The sequence below is a fragment of the Notolabrus celidotus genome, chromosome 23, assembly GCF_009762535.1.
Source record: "Notolabrus celidotus isolate fNotCel1 chromosome 23, fNotCel1.pri, whole genome shotgun sequence".
NCBI lineage: Eukaryota > Metazoa > Chordata > Actinopteri > Labriformes > Labridae > Notolabrus > Notolabrus celidotus.
The window spans coordinates 8,620,982-8,639,848 of record NC_048294.1 but is presented as its reverse complement, the minus strand read 5'-3'; the positions used below and the strand labels follow the sequence as shown (position 1 = coordinate 8,639,848).

Below are 18,867 nucleotides of genomic sequence, written 5' to 3'. Positions count from 1 at the left end.
GACTACTAACAGCAGCTTTAATTATCATCAGTTATCTCAATCTAATGTCCAAGAGAAAATTATGCAAGCAGTCTGGGAACTTTAATATAGTGTATGAATAATGGACATTTTAAATAAAATGTTAAAATTTTGACCTATAAAATGATAACATAAGTTATATGCATAGCTTATTAAATTTCTGTTAAGTACTTGATTCTGATTGGTTATTTCATAGCAACGTTTCATAGCAACAATTTGTCATATATTGACGTCAGACCGTTAGCGTTGCAGTTATAACCCCAGACCATAAAGGATCCAACTGTACCCTTTATTTAGCTGAAAAACAACAGGCAAAGGTATGCTAAGGAAAAATATGCTAACTAAAAAGAAAAACTAATGGCAGGCGTGTTTTTCTAACTTTGGAAAGGACGAAGTCAGCTGTTTCACCCTGCTCACAAGCTTTTAACCAAGATATTCACCTTTTGGCTTCATCAAACGCATACAAAAAGTAGTTTCTAGCGGTTAAACATTTGGTAAAAAAATACAAAAACAGACAAAGTGAACTTTCCCCCCCAACATTAACTCTTTTAATTGGCCAGGTCTTTGATACTTACTAACAAACGCATCGAAGCACTGTGGCTTGTTGTCCCAGTAGACTCCCAGGAAATAGACGGGGACGCCAGTCAGCATGATGGCCAGGCCGATGCCGCACACAACGGGCTCGGAGTACAGGGAGAAGATGAGCAGGAAGGCCCAGAAGATGAGGTAAATCACCGGCCAGATGAGGCTGATCTGGAAGAGAAAAACACAAGACATTAATTTCATAATAATAATTATCTCAGACATTTCTGTTTAGTCTGTCTGATAAGTACACTCTTTAAACCACTAGAGGGCATTGTTATAACGTTTATAGTGAATGGATGATTGAAGGCAGAATTACAGCACATTATCAGTCACACCTTTCACATTGACAGTCAATAAGTTCAGATTTTAGAATGCTTTAATTGAAGAGCTTCCCGGTAAACAATAAACAATCTGAATGTCAGCAGAATCAGTATATTGGGCCAGTTTGTTTAAGGAAACAACTTTAAACATCAGGAAATATTAATTCCAGTTCTGTTTATGAATATTACCCAGACTTCAATGCTAAAGAGAGAAATGAACAACACATTTTGATAGAAAAAAAGTTCAGATAAATTCAAATTATTGCTTGTTTTAGGTAGTCCAAAATGCAAAACTTTTGTTTTTCATATACGCCAATTATACCTGCGTCATTTTCTGCTTATTGATGTCTCTACTTTTTTGTGTCAGTTACTTAACTTAAATGTTTTATAATTATTGGTAATCTTTATAAAACTGAATGTCAACAAACCTTGATTGGTCGGTGCATGTTGGGCTGTGTAAAGCGCAGCACAATCTGCCCGGCGACAGTGACTCCATAGAAGAGGTAGTTGATGAAGCCCACGTAGTTGATTAGGGTGTACATGTCGCTGGTGCACAGCATGAGCAGGGTGGACAGGCACTGAGGAGGAACATGAAGAGAATACTCAGAGTCAGAATGATGCAAGCACTGAAAACAGACTTTCTTAAGGAGAAGACAGTGAGGGAGTTTGAGGTGGAGAGCAGCACTCACGGTAAAGAGCAGAGCGGGGATGGGAGTGCAGCGTTTGACATGAATCATGGCCAGCAGACTGGGGAGGTGGCCCTCTCTGGCTCCAGCAAAGAACAGACTGTGGGAGAGGAAAAACATTGGTTAATCTTTACGTATAATTATTTCTAATATTACTGATTCTTTTATTTATGAGCAACAAACCCATTGAGATCTGCTTTAAATTGAGTCAAAATAAATAAGCAACATTCAGATATATGTGCCTTCAATGCTAAATTATCCTTAACTGTCCAATAATGATTAAAATACTGTAGTTTCATTAAAGAATGAATAAGCAAAAATGATCCATGAGGAGAGTTAAGATCACCTCCAATATGAAAATACCAGGAGGAACAGCACGCAAGCTAGGCTCGTCAATAAGGGCAAAAACAAAAAGCAAAGTAAAGTGCTGAAAAAGTTCTCAGGAGAGCATACACCTAAACCTGAGGTGAGTGCTTGGATCTGAGTCTCTCAAAATCAGCTAAATTACATGTCAGACTTGGCCCCATCTGCAGAAAACTGCACCCTAGCTTGCGTGCAGTTTCTCTCGCCAGTTTCTCATTAAAGGGGCCGAACTGACCAGCATCCATCTTGGCTAGTACACTTACTAGTGACATGTAACTCATGCAACCCCACTTCTAAAAATGTGAACTATCCCTTTAACCCACAAAACCACTACATTAGAAAGTGGATTCACTGCACTACAGAGATCTGCTTTCTTTATCAGTTGCACAGACTTTATGAAGCCTATAAATACATTTTTTTTACATGCTTTTTAATAAAGCATTTAAAAGCAACAACTGCATAAAGTCATAAAACACTTCAATTGTTATTTTTTTTCTTTTTGAAGGTATATTTTTAGTCTTTTTTGCCTTTATTTATAGGACAGCTGAGGAGAGACAGGAAATGTGGGGAGTGGAGAGTGGGGGAAGACATGCAGCAAATGGTTGACCGGCCGGGAGTCGAACTGACAACCTCTGCGACGAGGATAGTAGCCTCTATACCTAGGGTGCTTAGACCGTACCAGTGCCCCACTTCAATTTAATTTGAATGAATCTTTTGTAAGTGAGTGGAAGTCGTGATTGAGCAGGCTTACCGTGAGGAGGTGAAGAGGGAACCGTTGACTCCTCCGAAGGTGGAGAGAGCCACAGAGATGGGCATGATCCACGACATCACTCCAAGCAGCTTCTCTCCAAATGTCTGGGATGGAGGGTGGGTAATAGTTAGATTAAGTTACATTTGAATATCTTCTCTTTTACAAAATAATCAGCACTAAATTGATCCGTGTTCATGTTTGTAAACGCGCATTAACCAAGAAGGATCACTAGAGGGAGACAGAGTTTTCTTGACAGACAGTGTGAGTGTGTTTGCATGATGTCACACTCACCACAGCAACAGCATTAGAGGCGAGCAGCTCCTGGGGACTCATGGCCGTGACGTAGGCGATGTTGGCGAAGACGTACACGAAAGTGACGAGGGGGATGGAGATGAAGATAGCACGGGGGAGGTTCCTGGAGTGAAAAAAAAAAACAGGCACATTTTAAGGACAAGGAGCTAAATCTAAGGAGAAAAAGTCAAGTAAGGAATTCAAATGTTCACCACAGAGATGTGTAAATGGAAACCAGGGTTATTTAAAGAAAAAGGAAGTGTTAAGAAAAAGGGAATTAAGAAATAAGCTGAATCATACTTTAAGAAATCTTTCTAGGTCAGTGGCGAGAGCTTGGGAATGAAAGTGAGAACTTCTCCCATGCACGGTTAAATAAGTTTCAGAAGGCTTTAACAGAAAGGATCAGGGATTAAACTGGGAAGCCGAGTTGGTATGCAACAAGCAGCTTTAAAACCGGTCAGTCAGAACTGCAGGAAGGTGGCTTTTTTTTTCACAACAAAAACTTCTACAGAGAAATTTGTCTTACACGTAGGGGTCCACCAGCTCCTCTGTGACATAGTTGAGGAAGTTCCATCCTCCGTAGGCAAAGGAGCCTTGTAGGAAGGCTAAGGCTATCAACCCCACATCGTACTCCTGGAAGGGCTCAAAGGCATTGGCTGGCTCCAACCAGTAGTAATCTCCTACAGGTGAAGAAGACAAGAGAATATGTTAGGTTTTTAGAAGTAGTTCTTTGAAGATTCCCCATTCTATGTAACGCATACTTCCAAATATGTAGGTCACTTCTCTTGGTCTTCACTTGTGTTGTTTTGCTGTGAAGGTAAACAAATCTGTTCCCACTAAAGCTTGGGCTTTCCCCAGCTGAGAACCATCTTCTTAATCAGTCTGTGTGTGTAAAACAAGCCGTAAAAGTCATTCCTCTAAACCCGTGTTATGTGACGTATTTGAAAAATCTGCTTGGTTTCTTTATCCTTTGTTGTTGCGTTTGTCCTGAAATCCCCTCGTGCTGCATGTTTTCTCAGCGTAAATACTTTCCCTACATATACGGCCTCGAGTCTCCGAGCAAATCAGCCCTCTCAAGTCTTTATTCACCTTGAAACCCTCACACAAAAAGAACCCTATTTTGTTGTTTCAGGGGTCCCAGTCTTTGTGGCCCCTGAAACAACTAACCCTCAGTGATGTTGTGATAGTGGACCCATGCAGGCGTGCTGATATTCGCAATGTGAGGGCCCCTAGGAACTCACTGACCCCTGTGGCATCACCAGGGGAGCAGGAATGAACGAGGACATCCCCAGTGACCGGGTTTTTGTTAGCGTGAAAGAAACAAGCAAATAAAACGTACCTTTGCAGATCTGCACGATGCCCATGATGATGATGAGAGCGAGGGCCAGGAGCTTGCCGGCGGTGAAAATGTCCTGCACCCTGGTGGCCCACCGGACACTGGAGCAGTTCACCCATGTCAGCAGCACTGGACGCACAAGAAAACACAAGATTAGGTCTGACTTTAACCCTCTAAATACAGTTTTTCCATTGGGATGAGTAGCTTTCAGTCTATAAATTAAAAAGATTACACTGTGAAATATTAAAAAACTGCACTTGTTGAGCATAATCTTTCAGAGAATTTCAGCCTGACATTGATATCTTGTACCACAATCAGATATTATGCTGACGACACTGAAAAGTGTGGCGATGATTACGTTTCATGAGATCGAAGATTTATGTTTAGTGTTTTATTGTTACGAATAAACTCTCTCTCCATTGTCTGTCCCTGTAGATTATTTCCTAAGAGTAGAAGTGATGAAACTGCTTCCTGTCACTGCATGATAGAGCTGTTTGACACAAGCTTTCAGGTCAAAGGCCCTGATGTTCACGATGAAGAGTGAACTGATCTCAGGTCAGCGGATGAAGAATGATTAAAAGCTGAGCACATAGCGTTGACGTGTCAACTTCTAACATCCAACCTTTGACTCCACTGTTTCATCGCCGCATTGAACTTCACCCGTTATCTCTACGCCTCATGTCTTACAGACAGGAGTTATCTTTTCTTTTGAGTTAGGATCATTGACCGTACTATGAATCAGTTCATAAAAATGTACATTCTCTTATTACTTTTCTGTCATGTTGCTTTAGTGTCATTTATGTAAACTTTATTTATCTTTATCAATTCAATCATTTACAACTACGTTTCTCAGTGCTGCTATTGATACAGGTGCAGCCTGTCAGATGCCTGCAACTGTTAAAGCAGGTTTTATGGCAATTTTTTCGCAGTTCCATTCTGCTGCAATAAAAATAACTGACAAGAGATTAAAAAAAAAAGTTTTCCTACAACAATAAACAGACATTGAAAAAGTTCCTTTGGTTACTCCTTTGCTGTGTAAAATTGTGATAGTTCACACTGCATGTCATCACAATACTAAGCATATCGCAGAATTTCAAAATCCACAATAACATCAGATTGTGATTAATAAATAGTATTTTAACAACACTATGATATTAATGTATTGTAATTATGTTATAGCATGATAATGTCAAATTGTGACAGTATTGTATCATGAAACTGTCATACTGTAGGGTAGTGTTATATTAAAGTGTGGTTTTGAAAACTGGTGTATCTTGATAATACAATATGCTTATATCTTGACATGACAATATATACAAACGTATATACTGCAGTATGACAATGTTGTACCCTGACAAGATTGTATTCCTATAATATTGTATCATGTTTAGGTTGTATCATGATAAGGTCGAGTCATGATAAAAGTGTTTCGTGATAGCACTACCATGATCTTTTTGTATCATGGCTATACTGTGTCATGATAAAGTTGTGTCATGATAACATTGTATCATGATAAAGTTGTGTCATGATAACATTGTATCATGATAAAGTTGTATCATGATAACATTGTATCATGATAACATTGTATCATGATAAAGTTGTCATGATAATATTGTATCATGATAAAGTTGTATCATGATAATATTGTATCATGATAAAGTTGTATCATGATAACATTGTATCATGATAAAGTTGTGTCATAACATTGTATCATGATAAAGTTGTATCATGATAAAGTTGTGTCATAACATTGTATCATGACAAAGTTGTCATGATAATACTGTATCATGATAAAGTTGTTTTGTGATTACTCTATCATGATCATTTTCATGGCTGTTCATTGTTGTCATGACAATTTTGTATCATGATAAATTTGTATCATATATTTTGTGTATCATGATGAAATTGCATTCCAAATTTTTTTTATCATGATAATATATTGTGATATTAAGTCATGACATCATCTTGTTGTAATATAATCCTGCTTTAACATTCTATTGGAAAAATGTTGTATTTTAACAATAATGTACCATCACAATATTCAATACCAATATTTCTGTATCATGATTACATCGTATAGTCATAATGTTGTACCATGATTATATTGATTTGTGATCATATCATATCACGATAGTATTGTATTACGGTAATAATTTATCACAATAGTGTTGTATCATGATGGCATTGTATTGTGATAATATTGAATTGTAATAGTGCATGGGGATTAAATCACATCTTAACAGTACCATATTGTGATAATCCAAAGCTTGATCCGTACGGCAACTGGACTGGTAGAAATTCTTGAAGACGTTTCACCTCTCCTCTGAAAGGCTTCTTCAGTTCTGACCAGACTGGTCACAGTTTCACAAAAGGTCCTAAGTGGGGTTGTTAACTAGACTAACAACCCCACTTAGGACCTTTTATGACTCCTGGACACACCCACGACTGTTAGTGGCTTATATCCTCGAGCTCTTCCCCAGTCTGGTCAGAACTGAAGAAGCCTTTTGGAGGAGAGGTGAAATGTCTTCAAGAATTTCTACCAGTCCAGTTGTCTTACGGATCAAGCTTTGGATTACCATGACCTGGATGACTGAGAACCTTCACAGACATATTGTGATAACACTGTACCGTGATATCAGCCTGGTATAATATCATCTTGTCATTATTCTATTTCAGATATACTTCATCGTAACAATGTAATACCATCACAATATCCAATACCAATAATATTGTGTCATGATAACACTGTATCATGACAATATTGCATTGTGATAGCATTGACTTCTAATAATAGCTTGTTGTAATATCATCTTGTTAATATATTGTATTATAAAAAAGTTACATTGAGATATTTTACTTTGTTTGAATCAAATAATTTGGCCTCTGATGACTTCAACCCCTATTTTGAAACAAAGCAGTATAGAAATGTGATGCATTTTGAATATTATTTAATTTGTAGCTTGGCTAATGTTAACTCTGTTTGAAGCTAGGATGTATTGATTTGTTAATATGCAACACAGGAAAAATAATAAGTCACTTTGTCTGATGGTGATAAAAGGCAGCTGTGGTCTAATGTCTTTTTTTTTGGTTGTTTACTATTTCAGATACTAAAGCAATGATGTTCTTAACCACACCCCTCTCATTAAACTTGAATTAGGCACCAGAAGACATTTCAAAATGCACCTCAGCATCCAGGCTGACCTAACACAGACAAAGTTAATGGATTTGATCTGTACTGCTGAGTGAAACAGGCCAGTGGGTTCAGGCCAATAGGGTGCCATTAAGTAATTGGCCTGCTTGGCTCACATTAAATAACTCTGAGTATAGCTGCGGGGAGCAGAGCCACATGAACAGACGAGCTGTAGCTGTTGTGCAGATGTTCTTGATGTTGGTGAGTGGGTGTTTGAAGGAGGGAAAAGTTGTGACATAAACTTCCTCTGCAAATAAAACTACTACAGCAGACAGAAGAAGAGCTGTGGTGAGGAGGGGAAAACAGGAAATGAGAAAGCATGCATGCAAATCAGCTTATGATTCAATTTGATACACAAAAGCACAATTACCTAACCTACAACTGGCTAGCCAAAATCCACCTTAAACCTCTTAACTCAACTACCTGAGTTGTTTTGGGAACCAGATGATCTTTTTTGGAACATGCTTCGTTACAGTAACAACACGTGTCCGCCCCCCCAGTCCCTGCGTTTTGACTGACAGGCTGCGAGTAAACACCTGAGAACACATTCTTAGAAACCAAAGGGTCTGCTCAGCTGTCTGTAAGCTGAGTATACAAAATGTGTGTATGTGTGTGTGAGGAAACTTGCTGAGTTAACTGCAAGCCTCCTGGAAAACATGACTGAGTTATGACCTCGCCCTCTGCCATCTGTAGGAAGAGACAGACCCCAGGGAGAACCCCCCCTACCACACCCCCAAACCCCAACCCCATACTCCCAGAGCCCCAGCCCAAGAGCACATGTTTTTGTAACTGTATACCTTTGAAAACCTTTGCAGATTGATATGACCCAGCAGAAGACTGGCGACGGCTGGTTTCACTGTCAAGACATCTCGTTAGGGCTCAAATAGCCTGCACACTATTATATAATATTCTGCAAGGGGCCAAATTTAGGAAACCACAGACGCAGATCAACAAGGATGAATTCAGAGTAGTGGTGAAACAGCTAACCTCTCACCTACTTTTTGCCATAACAACAACAACAACAACAACCAAACTAGGATAAAAGTCTATAAAAAAAGACCTAAAAACAAACTTCTCCACTCTGCTTGCTGAGCCAGTTAGCAGGAGTAAGCATATTTTGCCTCCAGGCGCTCAAGGAAGTGGGACAAAAGAAAAGCAGGTAATTGAATGTAGGTCATAGCGTATGTCATCCAGACAAAAATGCCAAGAAGCCTTGAGGGCATGATGATTGTGCCATCTCGTAAACATGTTAACACCTTGTATGCCAAAGACGGGGTGTTTGTGTGTTGCTTAGCAGAATAAGAGCACTTCACCAGAATCCCAAATAGCTAAACTGTAAGCCAATTTATGATAAGAGACAAAGACCATGAGGCTCTCTGCTGCTTAAATTTAGCAAAACTTAAAACTTGCATCTTTTCTGTACCTGTTTTTTTTTACTTCAAACTGTTTTTCTGCCTCTAACTAAGTGGTGTTTTTGTACTACTCTTTTTACCTCATATCTTTAACATTCTTTGTTTTGTTTTGTGACTTTTGGTTCCATATTTGCATTATTCATTTGTTTGATTGGGTTTGTCCAAAAACTGCAGTACCATAAGTGTCCACTTGAGGCTGGCTCCAAATGTGAGGACGACCCATAGACTGTATAAAATATGGACGTAGTATCCGTGACGTCACCCATCTGTTCCTGAGCGCTGTTTTGAAGCCAATTGACGTCGGCAGCCATATTGGAAATGCGGAACTCAACCAGGCAGAGTGTGACGTAAAGAGGCGGAGTTTGAGCCTCCTAGCCAACAGCTATGTGTTCCCGACCAGGAGTAAAGTCAGTCATGTCCTTATTTGGGCAAAACTTGGAATCTTAATATCTTCAGAACTGCCACATTAGAAAAAAATTTACCCCCCGTACAGTGTGTGCCGATAGAGAAATTAGCTACGTAGAGCCAAGACGATTTTTGAACCAGGCTGCAAACATGTTTATTAATGCTGCAAAGATCGTCTTTTTTTAATTGGTGTGTATGTGGTTTCCGGTGTTTCTGCAGCCAGACTCAAGCGGATTCTAGATGAACTGCAGTTTTGATGAACACTTCCGCATGGGCTTCATCATTTGAGACCGGAGGTTGCCGCTTGGGACGACCCCATTAGAGCCCATGTTACAATACCTATTAAGGAATGCTTTGACGAAATGGCTAAAATCTCCTCCTATGAAAGACTAAGTTATAAGCTGATAGATAGGGACGAGGTTTATGTAAAAACATGGGACCCTTTTACCAATTTAACCTGAAATGCTAGAGTTACACCCTTAACTTACCTATGTTTTATTTCTTTTGGTGTCAAGTGTAGTCTGATGATGCTGGGCTGTTTGGTATAGAATGATGTAGTACCTAATATTGACAATATATTGTTTAGAGTATATATTTAGCATCTACATACCCACAAAGTTTATTTGGATACTTGTGTAGATAATAAATGCATAAACAGGTTGTGTGATAGGTTGCTCTGTCCCCGCTGCGCTCCCACTATCTTTGTTTCATGTTTATGTTTTGTTTTATTTACAGAATGATATGTCATCCCATATGTATGTATGTTTGGTTGGTTGTTAAAAAAGAGAAAAACTTAAGAAGAAAATTATTTTAAAAAAGCCTGTTTTTGCAGCAGAATCAAACATTTTCACACTCCCATACAAAACATTTTTTTGTCTCTTTAGCTCATTTCTTCATTCCTGACATCTGTCGTGGGGGTGAAATGTATCTTTAACATATCCATATTGGTTATGATAAAGCTGAGAGTTTTGTATACATTTGCAAAATGATGGCCGTGGCTGATTTGACTGACGGTTGCTTTGGCCTTAACGCCACCTCTGTGTGGGTCACTAGATTTGTTTGAGTCGGCATTATCAACGAAACTGAAACTGTGGTCAAGTATTATCCAGTGTATGTTTTGGTTGCACATTATATCCACATGCTTAAATGTTTCTCTTTGTGTTCCATCCTCCTGCTTCATTACTTTATCACACCCCTGTGTAAGGTGTGCTATACAAGCAACCGTCAGATTAAATGATTCATAAAATCTGTCGTAATGTTTTGGAGAAATCCTGCTCGACTGACCAACATTACTTGTTCGTATTACAGCTGTTGATCTCTTGGTTCACTGAGTACAGATGTGTTGCACATGCACTCCTTAAAGGGAGGTTACCATATTGTGAAACCAAACAGGACAGCCAACTGAGCCCACCTACAAGTGAGCAGCTTGTTACAGGACGTCCTCGAGGAAACAAAACAACCCTTAGGAGATCAGTCATAAGCAACCAGTCAACATTCAGTTTTTGGCAGATGGCTGGACATCAGTGTGTCTGGTCCTGCTCGAGGTTTCTACCTAATAAAAGGGAGTTTTCCATGTTGTTGCAAAGTGCTGGCATAACTGGATTTATTTTGCTTCCCTTTCAGTGGAAAGAGTACAATCTAGAGCTGCCTTTTAAGTGATCAATTTGGCACTACATGAGAAAAAAAAACTGATTGATATTCCATCTTTCTACTAGTGACAGAAAGTGTCAGTTAGAGCTAAATTGTGCATACCTTTGTGACAGCATAAGATCTGCCAGCACCTGTTTCTCTCACAAAAACAAGTCTCCATTTGAACTCAGAGAGGGGTTTTGTGGAAGAACTTACTCAGAAGGTTTTTTAAACCTGGAAGAAAAACTATTAAAAAAGAAGACTTAAAAACATCTGCACTCTACTCTTGAAATAAAACTGGCAAATGTCTTTGTTGTGATAGGATCTACAACAACAAGGAGCAATTGTGTAACACTTTTGGAAATCTTAAAGCTAGATGTTATTTGACAGGTCAGATTAGAGTATCAACAGAGAACAGTCTTGTTTTGTAATCCTCCTCAGACTTCGCTCTCACACCTACAATACACACAGTCTTCTTCTTCTGCTCCGTCTGATGACTACCTGCAGTATTTGGCCTGCATCTGTGAACTTTGTCGAGGGATTCAAATCGACCGCTGTCATGTCAGCGGCAACACATCTATCCATTCATCTTGTCACAAATTCAGTGCTGCACTTGCTAGACTTCTCTGTTTCTACAGTGACCTCTGACTGAGGGTTAAATAGCAGGAGGACTCCAGAGAAAAAGAAGAGAAACTGGGTCAGAGAGGGACCTAAACTGGATAAATCCAGTCTGACTGCTTAAAATTACTTTCATAGCTTTGATGATGCAACAAAGCAACACTGCTGCAGGAAAACATGTGCTTTAAAGGTTAGTACACAAAGCCCTGCACAGTATGTGAGCTACTTCATCAGTTCGGCCAGCAACAAGTGTCCTGCCTGAATATACAACAGCCTCAGAACAGACACTACACTTATGTGCATGGTTGTATTTAGTTTTTTTTTTTTTTGTAGTCTCTAGGATTTGCATGAAGCTATAAAATTTTTTAGCAGGTCTCAACAAGCTGATGCTCTATTTCTTCAGGCTTTCTTCACTATTTTCACTCTTATTATTATTCAGACTGGATCACCCTGGAGGCAAATCAAGTTACCCCGCTAACATGGAGAGAGTATTTCAAAGGCTAAAGTGGTCAATTGTACTTTAAATGAAATTCACCTCACTCAAATTATATAATACTCTGAAATATTTCCCATCTAAGCTTATTTGCTTTCTTGCCAAAAGTTAGATAAGAGGATTGATACCAGTTTCAAGTCTTCATTCTTAGCAGTTAACTAAAAAGTAGCAGACCCAGATTAGCTTAGTTTTAGCGAGCTTTAGCAAAGCGGAATCTGTCCACCAGCACCTCTAAAGATTACGTATTCATGTTCAACTTTCCTTGTTTGGTTTGTAAAACAACAGTGAGGAGTAAAAAATGACACTGTGCCATGTTATGGTTAGCTAACTTCCTGTGGAAATATGTGGTCGAACACAAACCTCCTGCACAACTCTGAATGTTCATTCAACTACATGTCTAACATATTAGACTTATCTACCTTACCAAGTGTCTGAATGTGAATTTTTAAAGATATTTTAATAACGCTACATCAAATCATTAGCTTAAACGGAGCTTACTTTAAGAGAAACTAATGAAAAAGCACATTGGAGTATAAACACATGGATTAATTTGATACTTTATAAATTTAAATACTGTTTAAAATGCCCAGCTAGAAGAAAAAATCAACACCACTCATGTATTTATACATTAAAGTTAGCTAGCTTAAATAATTTGTTTGCTAGCTTGTGAAAAAGACTAGCAACCTGATGAATGCTATCTTCAAACATGAATTACATAACCTGTTAAAATTCCTATGAAGACTATTCCTGTCATTACACACAGCTGACACACCACAATACTGCAAACAGGTTCTGAACATAAAGCGACTGTTTATTTATTTGCTTTGTTGACTTGCATGTTTAGGCGTTTTTCGACCAGAGGGACTTTACCCCGGAACTATGTGCGTTTCGACCGGCGAACCCCAAAAAAAGTAGTTCAGGGGTAGATAATCCCCCCCCCCCCTGATAGGGGGGTGGTACTTTTCAAAGGTCCCGGGGCTTTTGGGGGGCAGGGCCTGCAATGCTGAACGTGTCTGATTGGTAGATTACCTGCAGTGATTGTTAATGATCGTCCAAAGATGTTTATGAGGGATGCATCCGGTTGATAGTCTCCAGTTAACCGGGTCACTGTTTAAACCAAAACACAGCTGATCTCTGCCACGGCTTTTTGAGTTTAAAAGGATTTTAAAGCCCTGTTGAAACGTCTTTGGTACTCGCGCTTATCTCCTCTCACGTGTTGATTCAGTGAATCCGTGATGAATCTGTGATGAAATATTGCACGATCTAAAAACAGCGCCAGCTGAGTCTCCTCATGCTAACAGGCTAACTGTTGTGTTGCTCATAATGAGACCTGCCTGTCCATCTGCTTCTATGGCGTCATCTGTGATGAATGGCATTTGTCTTTGTTTTACTGCCCTCTACCGGCCTGGTGGTGTAGTGCATTTCCTTTTTTTTTCTTCCATACATCAGTGGTCTGATTTGAACAATCTACCCGGGACTTCAGCCCGCGGTTGAAAAGCAGACAACGATAGGGGCACAGAACCTTTTAGGTCCGGGTAAAGTAGTTCTGGGGGCTAAAAGATCTGGAACTCTTGGTCGAAATGCACCTTTTGTATGAATCTAGCATTGTTTAAGTGAGCATAACTCTTTGAACCCAGGGATAACCTTTCAATAGAAATGAAAGAGTATTGTTGTTCTGCAAACACACTAGTCAAAATATGTTACTCACAAAGGCAGACGGCAGCAAGAAGACGCAGGCCGTTCTCTGGAGGGAAGCAGGTGGGGAACAGAGGCTGCAGGACGTAGTTGGAAAACGTCAACGCGATCACAGCCTGGTTAGTCGGGTAGATCACGAGCACAGCGATCCAGAGACGCAGAAACCTGCAGGAGAAATGAAGGAAGAGACGGTTAAAATAAAACCGTGGGCCCTTATTCTTCTATTATGTTAGATTAAAAGCTGAACTGTTAAAAAAAACCCGAAAGAGAGTACAACAGATTAAGATAATTCAATTCTTAATAACTGTCTAGACAAAGCAACAAAGGGAAACCCCTTGAAGATGACTGGAATTGAAGCCTAAATCTTGTAATCTGACTAATATCATGTGTCACAGTTTCCGCTCTCTTGTGCTATTTCCTGTGATGCAACAATCATGAGTTCGTTTAATGTCAGAGCAGAAAAGTATGGAAGCCCTGAGGGTCAACTGAGAAAACAAGCTGTGGATTCTTGAGTCAGAAACACAGAAGAGAAAACACTTGAGGTCAATCTTAGAAAACAAATCACCAAGGTTTTGTTTTTTGCCTTTCAGGGCCTCAACACCCAAAGCTGTGATCCAAACTAATGCAATTTCAGTTTGGCAGTTGCTTTATATGAGGTGACTCATGGAGTGTGACACTGTCTGCTTTTTTTAACGGCAAAGTCAAAACCAACATGAGTCAACAACATGGCAACATAATACTGAAACTAGTCAGTTTCGTTGCCTTTGGCTTTAGCTGATTTTTGAGTTTATTGGGAATATTTTGTTGCCATTTTTGCATATCAGTTTAGCTCATTTACACAAAAAGGAGAACAAAATGATTCTCTCAAGGGAACAAGGCAGCACCTGAGAGTGGCACGGATGAGTCACACACTGATGCAAGCCTCGTCAGCAGTGACACGAACGGTCAACAGAGCTGCACAAACAAAGATTTATATCAAGGAGGAGGAGGGGGACGGGGTGTGATCGGGTGAGATGAGAAGGAGGAGAGCTGTAGAGAGGTTTTTCCATGAAATTCTCCGAGAGCTTACAGAGGGATCGGTACACCTGACTGCGTTAATGGGATTGCATCTCACTCTATTGTGTTTGATGTAAAAAAAAAAAATGGATTCCAATTCTGGCTAAACCTTTCAAATAGACACCAGAGATTGAAAGTTACACTTCCTTCATCGTGGAGCTTAAAGTTTTAAAATACCTTACTTTCATTTCTTCTTATATCCCTGCTTTTTAAATACTTGATCCTGATTGGTCAAAACCATAGACTGTATAAAATATGGACGTAGTATCCATGACGTCACACATCTGTTTCTGAAGGACTGTTTTGAGGCCAATCGGTGGTGGCAGCCATATTGAGGGCTTTGAGCCTCCTAGCCAACAGCTACAGTGTTCCCGCCTGTCAATCAAATCAGCTGTGCCTCTAAATAAGAGACTAGTAATCTCAATATCTTCGAAATTGACTTGTTAGAAAAAAAATCACCCCCCGTACAGTGTGTGCCGAGAAATGAGCTATCCAGACTACACTCGTCTTTTGTACCAGGCTGTAAACATGTTTATTTCTGCTGTAAAGATCGGCTTTTTTGAATTGGTGTGTATGTGGTTTCCAGTACTTCTGGAGCCAGCCTCAAACGGATCCTCGATGAACTGCAGTTTTTAGCACTTCCACATTGGACTCATATTTTTAGACCGGAGGTTGCCGCTTGGTCAAAACCCCCTTAACATCGGTCATTAATTCTCAACAGCAAAAGCAACACCAGGACAACCTGATCACACACATCATATCAAATCAATCTGCAGAAAGGAGTCTGGCACATTTCACTTTCGGCCCGTTGACACTGTGACAAAAACGTCATTCTCTGTTTCAGGCTGGTCTTTAGAGTCAGGAGCAAGATTCTGTCCTGTAATCCAAGTAATGACAGAACCCTTAAGTTGCTGATTGCTACAAAGTAACTTAAGCAGTAGCAATAGCAAATGAGAAGCTAATGTCTTAACTTGAGGGTTAACTGAAGTGGTGATAATATAAAAATTTCAGGAGCAGGGCCACACCTCAACCGCGCCTCTTCTGTTTTCCCATAAATTCAAACCTGACCATTTCCTCCTTTCTCGCTCTCATTTCTGCATTTCTCCCTCCCTTCCCTTTCTCCTTCTGCCCCTCTCCTCCTTCTCCATAGGGCCCTGAGGGGGTTCGTCGTGCCCGGGTGCTACGGCGGATCCCCTACGAAGCTTCCCCAAAGCAACTACAAGTTCAAAATCGATCAATACAATAATCCGTAATCAATAAACTATCTTTCAAATCTCATTCTGTTGTTAGTGTGGTCCTTGCTCTTGAAATGTAAGGAGGCTGATAAGAATCTGTTTCCATGCATGCGTTACAGACAAACCCAGTTTAATACAATGACTCCTGGCGGTCCATTACGTCCACAGTAGTCTGTATACCTCACATAATGAGTCTTACACAACTGCTATAACAAAAAGCTTTTGTATTTGAAACACCGTTCATTCAGACTGTGGAGGAGCTCTCTTCTGCTCGGTCGCTTTCCCCTAGTTACAATGAGATGATGTAAGAAATACTATCAATGAAGTTCTTTACTTAAAAGCATGTGCAAACACAACAAACTCACTTAAACACACACACATAGTATAGAAGGCTAAGATGAGCAGGGGAGTAAAAACAAACAACACTTGAATGCAGCTTTTTTATCCTAAGGACAGGAAACTGTCCTGTCCGCCGACACTTCTGTCGCCACCAACTACAAAGTCTGTGGACGTTAAACTTCATTGATGTGTATTGATAGCTCCCATACAAAGGCACAAAAACAATCAATGACTGTTTTGTCTGGGGGAATTCTTCTCCCGAAATACCCTGATAATATTTATCCTTGTGATAGTTGTAAAAACAATGGTCTAATCTGTGTTTACAGTCTGGGCAAAAAGGCACAGTGTGGGAAATCTACGCTAACAAACGATATTGTTTTGCTAGGAAATTATCCCAGTGTGGTTCTCAAGCGTTTACTGTAAGAGCCTTTACCTTAAAGCTGACCATTTTTGGATGAATGAAACAAGGCGTTGGGCTGGAAGGAAACTCATACCGGTAAAACCCCCCACAGGTGCCTGACATTTTTTAACTCTTTGTGAAACTACACTGCGGTTGTGGGAATGACTGTTTTAACAAATGAGTCAGACTGTGGTTCGTATGGGTTTGATATCATTTTACTCATCACTTTTTCCTTCCCATCTTATAATACAACTTAAAGTCGTAGCCCCCTTGCTTTAAGATCAGCAATTAAGCCCCTGTAATATTAGTTTTGAATGTGCCAGTTGTGTTGGTAACTTTAAAGCTACAGTGAGGAGTTATAAAACAGACTGAAATCAATACTGATGCCTTTTTATGACCTAGAAAAAGCAAAGAAGACCATAAGCGACTGTGTCTTTATATCTATTTAATTAATTTAATGTCTGTAACTGCTGCCACCGGGTAGGTGTCAGTCATGCATTTAACAGCATGTGATGTCTTTGTTAAGCACACTAGTTATCCTTGTACAGGACAGAATCAGCAAACAGAAGAGGTACCACTTTGTCCACAGGGGGCGCAAGAATCAACTCAAACCAACAAAAAGTTCCTCACTGGAGCTTTAAGTATGCAACAATCAAGGCGCCGTTCAAACGGAGCAAAGCAGTTCAACATATTAAAGCATCTCGGGGAACTTTTCGTTTGTGACTTTCTTGGCGCCCCCTGTGGACAACAATATAACACAAAATTTAACCCTGCTGCCTTTTAACAGTCAAATGTACCACCCAAGATTGGAAACAAGGACTGTATGGCCAGCGTGTAATCACTTAATCTGACACCTAACCTGCAGCAGCTGTTAAAATAAAAAAATTAAGGTAGTGTATTTTGTCAATTAGCCTTTTATGGCTCAAATAGAGGCAACAGTATTCTTTTCAGTGGGTTTTAAAACCTTTGAAAAACTGCCTACTATAGCTTTAATCTTAAAATGGTCACAGCTTGGCGAGGCTTGTGTATCTTTATGTTTATAAATGTTTTGGCCTCTGAACAGTTTGGTGACATTTCAGTATGAGAACATGGTTTGGGTTTAGAAAAGGTATGAATTGTCTTAATTATGTTGTGTTTAATATTATGCCACTAAGTTACTGTATTACATAGCTATCATGGTACTTAACAGAAGTCAGCTTTCCAAAAATATCTAAGTTACATACAGCAATTACTTACACCTAAAGTGTCATGTTTTGAAGATTTAGGCCTCATTCCATACGAGTTGGAGGAGACAACATGCTACATAGTGGTAAGAACTTCCTGCTTTGGGTCCTGAAACTTGGCCTACATCAGCAGACATATCTACCGGGATAAGGATAAATAACTTGACACTTTGGTATGCTCACCTTAATCCATGTCAAATTATCTTCGACTGTTCAAGAGGCCCCTTCTTGTAGAAAACTGGGTCATGCACTTAATGGACAGCTCTTTAGAACTGGGGTTAGACTCTAGAGTGGGTAGTGGCAATGAAAAGAACGTGGGATCAAAATGTCTAAATGTTGTACCAAAAAAACCCTGCAAAAACCACTAACCTATGGTACTTTCCTTCAAATGGCACATGTTCAGTGAGGCTTATTCATTTCTGGTTAAGCATCTCTGTCTTTTGATGTGGCCTGCCTTCTGACTCATAACACACCTTACTTCAAATATTCTTTGAAACAACACCTTAACGCCCTGCTGATTGTGAACGTTTATGCAGATGACTAGGTGTCTTATACGACAGTCAAGTTTTCACTCACCCTGCCAGGCCTCCAAAGATATCTTTGACGTAGGAGTAATCTCCTCCGGACTTGGGGATGGTGACTCCTAGCTCGGCGTAGCACAGCGCTCCGATGGCAGTGATGACACCTGTGATGATCCAGACGAACAAAGCCACGCCCACCGAGCTGGCATTCTCCAACACTCCCTTTGGGCTGACAAAGATACCTGAACCGATGATGTTACCTGGTGGAGAAGAGAGGTGTCAGATTGATATAGAGGATTTG

At 39.8% G+C, this 18,867-nt stretch overlaps 1 protein-coding gene across 1 annotated transcript in view; it reads right to left on the bottom strand.

The window, feature by feature from the left end:
* The window catches only part of slc7a8a (solute carrier family 7 member 8a), a 31,748-nt gene that overhangs the window by 3,062 nt on the left and 9,819 nt on the right, over nt 1-18,867 (bottom strand). The window contains exons 2-10 of the mRNA XM_034676376.1: nt 18,622-18,826; nt 13,806-13,957; nt 4,354-4,479; nt 3,541-3,694; nt 3,015-3,138; nt 2,724-2,827; nt 1,613-1,709; nt 1,352-1,501; nt 594-771 (exon numbers count right to left, since the gene is read on the bottom strand). Of these exons, the coding sequence (XP_034532267.1) occupies nt 594-771; nt 1,352-1,501; nt 1,613-1,709; nt 2,724-2,827; nt 3,015-3,138; nt 3,541-3,694; nt 4,354-4,479; nt 13,806-13,957; nt 18,622-18,826 (1,290 nt within the window). The remainder of the gene's footprint in view (nt 1-593; nt 772-1,351; nt 1,502-1,612; nt 1,710-2,723; nt 2,828-3,014; nt 3,139-3,540; nt 3,695-4,353; nt 4,480-13,805; nt 13,958-18,621; nt 18,827-18,867) is intronic.